General features: G+C 49.8%; 1 protein-coding gene across 1 annotated transcript; it reads right to left on the minus strand.

Moving 5' to 3' along the window:
* Window positions 1-1,360: 1,360 nt before the first annotated feature.
* Window positions 1,361-11,235, minus strand: TUBA1C (tubulin alpha 1c). The gene is made up of 4 exons (XM_054719107.1): window positions 11,126-11,235; window positions 7,151-7,373; window positions 6,853-7,001; window positions 1,361-2,444 (listed from the first exon to the last, which is right to left on the minus strand). Exons 1-4 carry the CDS (start codon window positions 11,126-11,128, stop codon window positions 1,470-1,472), a joined length of 1,350 nt encoding a protein of 449 aa, XP_054575082.1. The 5' UTR covers window positions 11,129-11,235; the 3' UTR covers window positions 1,361-1,469.
* Window positions 11,236-11,821: the final 586 nt, after the last annotated feature.

Genomic DNA, 11,821 nt, shown 5'->3' on the forward strand with positions numbered 1-11,821 from the left:
GGTGCAGCACCTCCCGTGGACACAGTGCCCTGAGCTCGGAGGTGGAACAGGCACATTTCAGATGCTCTTCTCTCACAGCCAGGGGGTGAGCAAGGGGTTAGGGGTGAAAACCAGTGGGGGAGAGATGGCAACTGAGCACCATCAGAAAAGGGCCACCAGGGAGCAAAGGCAACACGTCTGCAGCTCTGCAGTGGCCTCCATCTCCTGCCACTCGTGGGCGTTTCCACCCAGGCCAGTACCCCAGCACCAAACTGGCCCCTCCCTTCTGCACGAGCCCTGGCCCTTGGGTCATCCTGTCCTTTTCCATTGCTCAGCTCAACCTTCTAGGCTACACCACTGGCACCCAAGGACCAGTCACCAAGCTCCCCAGCCACTCACATTACTGCCCCTTCTTCCCCCACCCTTACCTCATAGTCCCTCTCGCTCCCCTTAAGGACCACACTGCTTCCAACAGGTGCTTGGAAGAGGATCCTCATCAGGACACCTCCCCTCTCCAATCTTTCCTACATACACATCGTTCTTCAACTTCCCTGGGTCCCCTACTTCAAATATTCCGGACATACCTTGGGTCAAGTACCAATAATACAACCACCTGTAACTCCTAATTTTGTCTCGGCCAACTTCACTGCCTCCAAGCAGCAAATCCGCAAAGTACAATCATATTTGCCATTGTAGGTTTTGTCTAAGTATGGATTTTTTATTTTTAATTCTCACCCTAGGACATTTTTCCCACTGATTTTTCAAAGTGGGAGTGTGGGGAGGGAGAAACATCGATGAGACACATTGTTTGCCCCCTGCATGCATGCACCCTGACAGGGGCTGGGGATGAACTTTCAACCCAGGCACCTGCCCTTGACCAGGAATCAAACCCATGACCCTTTGGTGCATGGTCTGATGCTCTAACCACTGAGCTACCACCCAGGGCTAATTATGTTCTTTATCAACACAATTCCAAAGGCTTCCCCATGAGACTTGAGTGTTTTAATACTGACATACCTCATGGCAGCCTGACTGGTTAGTTGAATTTTGGTAGACTAAGAGCATCAGCTGGAAGCTTGTTGAAAAATGCAGTATCTGAAGCTTGGATCTGCATTTCAATAGCTACAGGTGACACATCCACGCTGGTTTGAGAAACCGGCCCAATCTGAGCCTGTTGCCTCACTTAAATGATTTCATCACCACTCATCAAATCAGGTTTAAGTGAAACAGACACACCACTTAGCACATTACATCACACACAGAAGTCACTGGGAAGGTTGATCAAATGATCAGGATGGTCTGTCGGCCAGCCTCCATCCCTGACTGGCCTTGAATAAGAGGGGCAAGTATTTACTGCGATACAGAACAAACCAGTTTGACATTCAAAATGAAAACAACTTTATTGCAAAATTTAGGACACAATAGACTTGACAGAACAACAGAAATAAGACAATCCCAAGACATTGGAGTGTGACATCACAGCTGACAGGTCAGTACTCCTCACCCTCATCCTCTCCCTCAATACTATCTGCTCCAACCTCCTCATAATCCTTCTCCAGGGCAGCCATGTCCTCACGGGCCTCAGAAAACTCTCCCTCCTCCATGCCCTCACCCACATACCAGTGGACAAAGGCACGCTTGGCATACATCAGGTCAAACTTGTGGTCCAGGCGAGCCCAGGCCTCAGCAATAGCTGTGGTGTTGCTCAGCATGCACACAGCTCGCTGCACTTTGGCCAGGTCTCCACCAGGGACCACAGTGGGAGGCTGGTAATTAATGCCAACTTTGAAGCCAGTGGGGCACCAGTCCACAAACTGGATGCTGCGCTTGGTCTTGATGGTGGCAATGGCAGCATTGACATCTTTGGGGACCACGTCACCACGGTACAAAAGGCAGCAAGCCATGTATTTACCATGGCGAGGGTCACATTTCACCATCTGGTTGGCTGGCTCAAAGCACGCATTGGTGATTTCTGCTACAGTAAGCTGCTCATGGTAGGCTTTCTCAGCAGAGATGACAGGGGCGTATGTGGCCAGCGGGAAGTGGATGCGGGGATAGGGCACCAGGTTGGTCTGGAATTCAGTCAGATCAACATTCAGGGCCCCATCAAACCTGAGGGATGCAGTGATGGAGGACACAATCTGGCTAATAAGGCGGTTAAGGTTAGTGTAGGTTGGGCGCTCAATATCGAGGTTTCTACGACAGATGTCATAGATGGCCTCGTTGTCAACCATGAAGGCACAATCAGAGTGCTCCAGGGTGGTGTGGGTGGTGAGGATGGAGTTGTAGGGCTCAACTACAGCTGTGGAGACCTGGGGGGCTGGGTAAATGGAGAACTCCAGCTTGGACTTCTTGCCATAATCGACGGAGAGACGTTCCATCAGCAGAGAGGTGAACCCAGAACCAGTTCCCCCACCAAAGCTGTGGAAAACCAAGAAGCCCTGAAGGCCGGTGCACTGGTCAGCCTGTCAGAAAAGAAAGAGAGTGTTAATTTTAGCCTTGGTCAAAGCTGTAGTGACTTCTTTAAATCCTTAATTACTACATTGATTGAGATTTTTAAACTCTTTTGAATATTTGCTAGGAAAGCAGTTGCAAAAAGCTTCCAAAGTGCTAAGTGATTCAGAGAAACTTTTCACAATCAACTCCTGGGGGAAGGGGAAATCTGCTAAAAGGCTATTTTATATTTTCTAAAAGGCTATTTTAAAGTAAAATATTTTCATCTCTGAAGGCAGAGGAATCATGAGGTCTGGAACGGATGCAGGGCCAAGTTTTAGTGACTGGGAGGGCGGCCTCTGGTGCCCTTGCCGCGACAGCACAACAAGGGCAACTCTTATCAGCTGGGGAGCTACCAAGGGCAGGCCTGGGACCACCAGCTCCGTACAATGGATGTCTGTCTTACAGAGACCTGGCAGAGGCTTTCAGAACTGGAATACAACAGAACAGCCCCGTTGAAGGCTCTGGTATTGGAATCAGGCTGGGTCTGGATCTGGCTCTACCAGGGCCTTGCTGTGACTTTGACCAAATTCATTTCTTCTTTCTTTTTTTTAATATATTTCATTGATTTTTTACAGAGAGGAAGGGAGAGGGATAGAGAGCCAAAAACATCGATGAGAGAGAAACATCGACCAGCTGCCTCCTGCACACCCCCTACCGGGGATGTGCCCGCAACCAATGTACATGCCCTTGACCGGAATCGAACCTGGGACCCTTCAGTCCGCAGGCCGACGCTCTATCCACTGAGCCAAACCGGTTTCGGCAAATTCATTTCTTCATCAACGAGAATAGCGATCTACCTCAGGTTGTTGAGAACTACATGAGTTCTTGGAACAGTGCCTGGCACAGTGAGCACCAGTCACCCGAAAACCCAGCCATTTCGGGAAAGGTGATGTACTGTCACGGTTCCATAAGACTGTGAGGGCCTTTCAGCACTCAACGGAGCTGTTCTGGTTAGCCAACTCCAAGATTATTTGACCTCTCAAACAAAGTACCCTGTTGACAACCCTTACACTTCTCAAAAGTGCTGAGGTTTGTGGACATTCTCTACCAACCCCTCAGAGCTCACTTCTCCAGTAGATCCCTGCACTGAATGAGATCAATGTAGAAGGCAAACCCTAGTTTACCAATTACATCCATTACTCATATGGACACAGTAGTAACACCAAGGACAAATACAATGGTTTTGGTAGTTAATGAACTTCACTCATAAACCCTCAGTGGCTTTTAGTAGGTTTATTTGTCCCTAAAGGCGGGTCCTGATTTCCAAGTCAGTGCTTGTAGCTTGACTTGCAAACATAGGAACCGATAACCCAATTTTGCTGGGGCGACCATGATAAACATCTGGAAAAGTATCAAGCCATGAATGATGCAAGGCCATTCTTTTTAGAATAGACCAGTTGTGGCTGGACTTGGTAGCTAATAAGCTAGTCTACCCAAGCATTCATTCTTGATTTTGGGTTAATTACTTACAAGCTGTCTAAGGAGCAGAGTCAGCTGACTGCCAGACTCTTAAAAATGACCCAAACAGAACAGTTATCAACGTCATTGAAGTGAACACAATTGTCTAAGATTTTTCTACCACAGGGCAAGTCCGATCGCCCGGAGCTCTATTAGAAAAACAAGCCTGCTGCTTTTTGTGTTTCTATCTCAATGCCTTCCTCGTTTCAGTGATCGATACTTGCTTCTAAAATAAGGGAGCTCTGCCCTAGCTGGTTTGGCCCACTGGATAGAGCGTCAGGCTACGGACTGAAGGGTCCAGGTCCCATTCCAGTCAAGGGCACATGCCTGGGTTGCAGGCTCGATCCCTGGTGTGGGGCGTGCAGGAGGCAGATCAATGATTCTTTTATTATTGATGTTTCTCTCTCTCCCCCCTTTCCCTTCCTCTCTGAAATCAATAAAAAATATCCTAGCCCTAGCTGGTTTGGTTCAGTGGATAGTGTTGGCCTGTGGACTGAAGGGTCCAGGTCCCATTCCGGTCAAGGGCACATGCCGGGGTTGCGGGCTCGATCCCCAGTGTGGGGTGTGCAGGAGGAAGCCGATCAATGATTCTCATCATTGATGTTTCTATCTCCCTCTCCCTCTCCTTTCCTCTCTGAAATCAATAAAAATATTAAAATATATATATATCCTATATCATAAAAGCCTAATATGCAAATTATCCTCTCAACCAAGAGTTCGACCACTTACTATGACGTGCGCTGACCAGCGGGGGGGGGGGGGGGGGGGGGGGCAGTGCAAAACATGGCGGGTGCAAAGGGGACCACAGCAAGGTGGTGGAGCATGTGAGTGGGCGGCACCTGGCCAAGGTGGGTGCAAGTGGGTGCTGGGGCTGCCGCCCGGCTCCCAAGCACTGAGGGAGCTGGGCAGGGGCCCAATGACTCAGGCGGATGGGGGCTCAGAGGGGCCCAGAGGTCAGCTGCCCTTCCATGCCAGACACTCACGCTTCGATTACCAGCCAGGCCTAGGGACTGCACCCATGCATGAATTTCATACACTGGGCCTCTGGAGAATGTGTGTGTGAGTGTGTGTGTATACATATATATATATTAGAGACCCGGTGCATAAATTCGTGCATAGGTGGGGTCCGGCCAGCCTGGCCAGGGAGAGGGGACGTGGGCGGTTGGCCAGCTGCCTGCTGGTCGAACTCCTGGTCGAGGGAACAATTTGCATATTAGCCTTTTATTATATAGTTTATACACTGAGTGGCCAGATTATTATGCGTTCAGAGATCATAATAACCTGGCCACTCAAGTGTATGTATGTATATATATATAAAACTAGAGGCCCGGTGCACGAAATTCGTGCACAAGGTGTGGGGGGAGGGAGTGTGTCCCTTAGCCCAGCCTGCACCCTCTCCAATCTGGGACATCCCTCTCACAATCCAGGACTGCTGGCTCCCAACTGCTCACCTGCCTGCCTTCCTGACTGCCCCTAACCACTTCTGCCTGCCAGCTTGATCACCCCCTAACCACTCTCCTGCCAGCCTGATTTATGTCTAACTGCTCCCCTGCCAGCCTGTTTGCCCTCAACTTCCCTCCTCTGCTGGCCTGGTCACCCCTAGCTTCCCTCCCCTGCAGGCCTGGTCCCTTCCAACTGCCATCTTGTGTCCACATGGGGGCACGATCTTTGACCACATGTGGGCAGCCATCTTGTGTGTTGGAGTGATGGTCAATCTGCATATTACTCTTTTATTAGATAGGATAGAGGCCTGGTTTGCCCTGAAGGGTGTCCCGGATCAGGGTGGGGGTTCCCTTAGGGCATGGGGCAGCCTGGGCGAGGGGCCTGTGGTGGTTTGCAGGCCGGCCATGCCCCCCGGCGACCCAAGAGGAGGCCCTGGTATCTGAGATATATTTATCTTCTACAATTGAAACTTTGTAGCCTGGAGTGGAGCCAAGCCTTCTGCTTGGTGGCAGCCATTTCTGTTTAGGTTTATTATCCTTCTATAATTGAAACTTTGTAGCCTGGAGTGGAGGCCTAGGCCGGCCAGGGCAGGTGGAAAGCTTGGCTTTCTCTCTCGCCAGGGGCAACCCTAGCCTGCTCTCTCCAGCTCCGTGGCTGCCGCCATTTTTCTTGGGATTTATCTTCTATAATTGAAAGTTTGTAGCCTTAAGCAGAGGCCTGGGCCGGCCAGGGTGTGCAGAAAGCTTGGCTTCCTCCATTGCTGGTGAAACCCAAGCCTCCCTCCTGCTCTCTCCATGGCCGCAGCCATCTTGGTTGGGTTAATTTGCATAATTGTTCCTGATTGGCTGGTGGGTGTAGTGGAGTGACAGTCAATTTGCATATTACTTTTATTAGATAGGATAAGGGAGCTCCCCCAACTCTACTTTCAGTGTTGTTCAACATTTCCAGTGTTGGCCATTTCTAATCAGTGCTATACTGGCTTCTGGAGCCCCAAACTTTTTGTACCAACATAAGGCACCAGCCCAGATTTTTCTTTTCAAAAGTTTGATCATTTAGCCGAAACCGGTTTGGCTCAGTGGATACAGTGTCGGCCTGCGGACTCAAGGGTCCCAGGTTCGATTCCAGTCAAGGGCATGTGCCTTGGTTGTGGGCACATTCCCAGTGGGGAGTGTGCAAGAGGCAGCTGATCGATGTTTCTCACTCTCTATCCCTCTCTCTTTTCCTCTCTGTGGAAAATCACCCCGACTCCTGGTAAAATGCCCTCACTGAATGAGCAATTGTCCAAATCTGCTTGTAAGGCATTGCTCTTTTGCCTATCGTTCTTATCCCTACCCCAAATAGTAGTCCCACACCCAGGACTGTCTAGTTTAGAAATCGAGTTATTTAGTAAGGCCTATTTCATTGATTTTTTTTAGTAATTTAAAAATGCCAAACTGGCTAGGGCTCACCCCATTTTAAATAAAGTACTGTGTTTACCAGTTTCCGAATTCGGTCCAGGACGAGGTCAATGATCTCCTTGCCAATGGTGTAGTGTCCACGGGCATAGTTATTGGCAGCATCTTCCTTGCCTGTGATCAGCTGCTCAGGGTGGAAGAGCTGGCGGTAGGTACCAGTGCGAACTTCATCTGCAAAAGGGAACCAAAGCAGCCACCCATCACTAACAACCTGCACAAGCCTGCTCAACCCCAGGGCCTCAACGGAGCCCCCTGGCCACCCCTCGTGTCCCAGACCCCGGGGTGTGTGTGTCTTACTTGGGTTACTGAGGTCAACTCACCAATGACTGTGGGTTCCAGGTCTACAAACACTGCCCTGGGCACATGCTTGCCAGCGCCTGTCTCACTGAAGAAGGTGTTGAAGGAGTCATCTCCCCCGCCAATGGTCTTGTCACTTGGCATCTGGCCATCGGGCTGGATGCCGTGTTCCAGGCAGTAGAGCTCCCAGCAGGCATTGCCGATCTGGACACCAGCCTGGCCAACATGGATGGAGATGCACTCACGCTGTGGTAGGAAGAAAGGAAAATGTCAGAATGTGACACATCAGATGGGACATTTAGGAATGATTCACACCAAGATGACTAATTAAACTTCAGGATAGATTAATCAACTTCCTCAAGGCCACTCCTGCCCCAGGACTATTGCATAAGCAACAGTCTGTGGAAGACTGATTCAGAAAAAAAAATGTTTGGGAAAACCAAAGATATGTTAATTAACTATTAGGCAGGCTAGAGACCAGACCCTTCCTCTGTAGCCACATTAGAGGTCAGGTTTCTACCCACCTCAGAAAAACAAAGCTGCTGTAGAGCAATCCATTTCCCCCAGTTCCTGGAAAATATGCTGGCTGAGCCCTTAAAAGGCATGCAAAAATTCATCTTTCAGCCGTGATTCATTCTGTGAGATTGTGTAACTATTGAGCTCATTCTGGTCCCTCTTTAATCCTATTCTTTAAAAGACAAGAGTTTGCCCTTGCCGGTTTGGCTCAGTGGATAGAGTGTCAGCCTGCAGACTGAAAGGTCCCAGGTTTGTATTGGTCAAGGGCACATGCCTGGGTTGTGGGCTGGATCCCCAGTGGGGGCATGCAGGAGGCAGCCGGTCAATGGTTCTCTTTCATCATTGATGTGTTTTTTTTCTCTCTCCCCCTTTCCCTTTCTCTGAAATCAATAAAAATATTTAACAATAAATAGTAAAAGAGCTTCTCCCTCCCTTTAAAACCAGTTTAAACCAGCAAACTACAGCCATATGACTCATGGAGAAAGTGCCAAATAAGCAGTGGTTAGCTGTATTTTAAAAACTGGTCAGAGGCAGCTTTCTAACTGAATTTGATCTTAAGGAACAACATTTTCCCTTCACTGAGGGAAGGTAGGGTGGGGTGGAGACACATCTAAATAAAAGCCAAGACTTTACTTAACAATTTTGGAAATTAGCAGTTTCCTAGTGAAATGTCCACATATCTTTGGCAACTGTGGGAAAAATCTACAGTTTCAAGAATTTAACAATATTATTGAAAAAGTTTTCCTTTATTTGCTGAACAAAATAGTTTGTTACCAAATTCATTCCTGTTTAGTAAAACAAGGCAATGAAAATCTATACCCACAGACTTAAGAGGGAAACAAAACAAAACAAAACAAAAAAAGGAGTATTTACTGTGTTATTTTGGTTATTTGGGGGACTGGTTACTCGAGGACTTTCAAAATGTTGACAATAAATATCTCCCATTTTCCTCAAATAAGGTTTAAAGTCTTTAAAAGCCACTAATGGAAAACTAGTTAAAGAAAATTCAACACCAGCTAAGATCTCAAAGAGTCTAGTTTCATAAGCTGAGGTAATAAAACCCTTATCACTCGTAACCTTGAACTGTGGTCCCCTCCTTCCCACCTATACTCCCCATAAAACAATCACGGGTTCCTGATCACATAAGCAAGCTCAGGGGTCACCTGCACCCACTCGCCCAGCTCTAGGGCTGTGGGAGAAAGGAGTTGTCTGTGCTAATGAACCCATGACTACTCACCATTGCATCATGTTTACCTTTAACTAGACTTTGGAAATCCCACAGCTCAAGAAAGTTGGAGAGTCAGAGATCTGTCCATGACAGAACCAGGTCTAAGGAGATGAAGTATCTCAGAAGATACTCTCAATCTAATGAAACACTTCTTCTATTGAAACCTTTTGAGCCCCCAAACTTTCTTTCATTGCTCAACAGGCTAACTAGATTCCTTGTTTAAATTGTGTCCTCCACTACCCGATGGCCACTAGGGAGATGGACAGACCTACACAGATGAGAGTCAGTTAGTTTAGCTTTAACTGGATAAGTAGCCACTGTCTCTCTTTTTGTTGATTTTAGAGAGAGGGGTGGGAAAGAAACATCAATTTGTTGTTTTGTGGGGCCCGCACGGCCATGGCATACGCAGCCCCAAGGTGCCTTATGTGCCGTGACAGCTCAGCCAGGTTCAATGACCCTGAGTCGGGGCGGTGAAGGATTAGAAAAGACAGACAAGAGAAAGAAAGCTGGGCCTCAATGGGTCGCTGCCCTCTCTGATGGAGAGAGACAGCACCAGGGCCTGTAAGCTGTCTCTATTTTATAGCCAGATTCCAGGAGGCAAAGTAAGGGCGTGGTCAAGATGTTTACAACATTCTCGTGGTTTTGGAATCTGCTTAATTACATGCACCTGAACTCTATCAAGCCCACATCACTCAGGCACGTGGGGCCACGTGTTCAGATCTTAGGTTCAAGCTTACAACTATAGCTGTTGGCTATCATTGTGCTGGGAGGGCTCTGCCCTCCAAGCTGGGATTTGCATGTGGCCATGAGAGGACTGTGCCCTCTCATTAGTCCGAGGCTTGAACCTGTCCAAACACTGTAGCTGCGCCCCACATTGTTCCACTTATTTATGTATTTGTTGGTTGACTCCCATATGCATTCTGACCTGGGATGGAACTGGCAACCTACATAAAAAACTATTAATGTAACATGTTATTGTTGAAATAGGTCTGCTGCTCTGCTGCACTTTAAACCATCGATTTTCAGCCCTTTTCATCTCAGGGCATACATAAACTAATTATAAAATTCTGCAGCATCCTGAAAAACAAATTGTTTTGACAATCTAAGGGAAAAGAGGCCAGTGCCCCTAACTAAATGAGTCAGGTATTGCATGTTTTAAAAATTCTTGTGGCACACTGGTTGAAATCGCTGCTTTAAAACAGTGATTTCTTAACTACACTTTTACCAGTATTTTGGGGTTTGCTTGGTGAAAAGCACTCAAGTTGTTCCAGTCAGACATACTTTTGGTAACTGCGGTAATCTCTGAAGAATGTAACTTGCCGGCTATTCTTTTTTAAAGATACTGTTTCTTCTTTTCTAAAGATACTGTTTTGAAACAGTTGATACATAAATACTGGTTTTAAAACATGGCTTATTGTAGACAAACAGAGGCTCTCTTTTAGTTGTTTCCAATACCTCTGGAAGTTACATAGAAAATTCTCAAGTGTATAGTTTCATGTTTCTTTAAAACTACAAATACATATAAAAAACAACACAAAAAGCTACAAATACATCGTCAGTTCTAGTTTACTCTGTGGTTTTACAAGAAAAAATCCTTTCATGGGCTTGCTTTTAAAAAGCTGGCTTAAGCTATAAACAGCCCTCTAAATGAGCCCCAGAAATACCGGCTCGGACAGCGTGGGGCGGAGCTGCCTGCAGCCTTCAGGTGGCCTGGCGCAATGGGAGCCGCTCCCCAGAGCCCGGCCACAGGTGACTCAGCAGCGAGTCACAGGGCGCTGGGGGGGGGGGGGGGGGGGCAGTCAGCGTTCGCACCTTCCGAGCGGAAGCGCACGAGGTGCCCCAGGTGCTTCCACTGCGCAAGGGAAGGTGAGGTCATTGGGGAAATGGGAAGGGAGGGATTCGCAGTTTCCACAAGCCCTTGGGAGCCAAAGTGAAGGCTCCATAGCCGTCCTCGGGCGATGGCGGGCTCTAGGACGATACCCTCTCACCGAGGCCAAGAGGGCTTCCCCCTTTCACCGAGGGCAGTGGCCGGGCCGCGCCTTCCAGCCCAGAGGAGTCTGCCCGGTGAAGTCAACTCCCCCAGCCTGGGCACCAGAAGCCAGTCTGCCTGGAGGCTTCCGGGATGCGGCCCCACGTGCAACCCGGGTCCCGCCGCTCCGCGGATGGCTCCCTCTCCCCGCCCCACATACCACCGCCCGGGGACCCCCACCCCCAGGAACCCCCACCCCCGGGAACCCCCACCTCCACAACTCACCATAGCTGAGACTTGTAGGGCTCGGAGGGGCTGAAAAATGCGAGGGAACGGGAACAAGGACCTCCCACTGACAGATTACCAAGGAATCCGGGGGAGAAGTGACCCGACGGCCCGCCCGCGGCACCCTATATACCCACCGCCCGTCGGGAGGGCGGGCCCTGAACCCCGCCCGGCCCCCGGGGCCCGCCTCCAGCTGCGCGGCACCTGGCCGGGCGCCCCGCCTACAAGGGCGGGCTGAGAGGGGACGGGCACAGGGCGCTGATTGGCGAGTTCAAAAGTTCAAACCAAACTCTTCGGAAGGAGCCAGAAGAATCAGGAAGGGGAGGAGACTCCCGGGGCCGGAGCGTGGGCGGGGCGGCTGGGGAAGGGGATGGAGACTGGAAGGAGCCGGAAGACGCAGAGTCCGCGCTGTCCTCCGTGGGAGGGTGACGGGCGCCCGGGGGCCGAGCCTCGGGAGGACAGGCGCCTAGTAAAGGGAGCCGCCGCCTCGCCTCCCACTGCGCGCCGCACCCTCGGTCCCGGAGCCCGGAGCCCGGTCCGCGCGGCCTCTCTAGCCAGTCGCCGTGGCAGAGCCGAGAGGTTTCCAAGAGACACGGCTTGGCCCCGCGGGTGTGGCTCAGTGGTGGAGCGACCTCCCAGGAACCTGGTGGTCGCCGATTCCATTCCCGGTGCCTCGATCCCCGGTGGGGGCGAGCA

This window comes from Eptesicus fuscus, chromosome 7 (assembly GCF_027574615.1).
Source record: "Eptesicus fuscus isolate TK198812 chromosome 7, DD_ASM_mEF_20220401, whole genome shotgun sequence".
NCBI classification, from domain to species: domain Eukaryota; kingdom Metazoa; phylum Chordata; class Mammalia; order Chiroptera; family Vespertilionidae; genus Eptesicus; species Eptesicus fuscus.

What these genes read in the sequence shown, in the direction of transcription:
- TUBA1C (XM_054719107.1), bottom strand. An exon ending in CCTGGAACCCACAGTCATTG is followed by an intron (nt 7,002 to 7,150) that starts GTGAGTTGACCT and finishes TCCCTTTTGCAG; the next exon opens with ATGAAGTTCGCACTGGTACC. An exon ending in TGGACCGAATTCGGAAACTG is followed by an intron (nt 2,445 to 6,852) that starts GTAAACACAGTA and finishes CTTTTCTGACAG; the next exon opens with GCTGACCAGTGCACCGGCCT.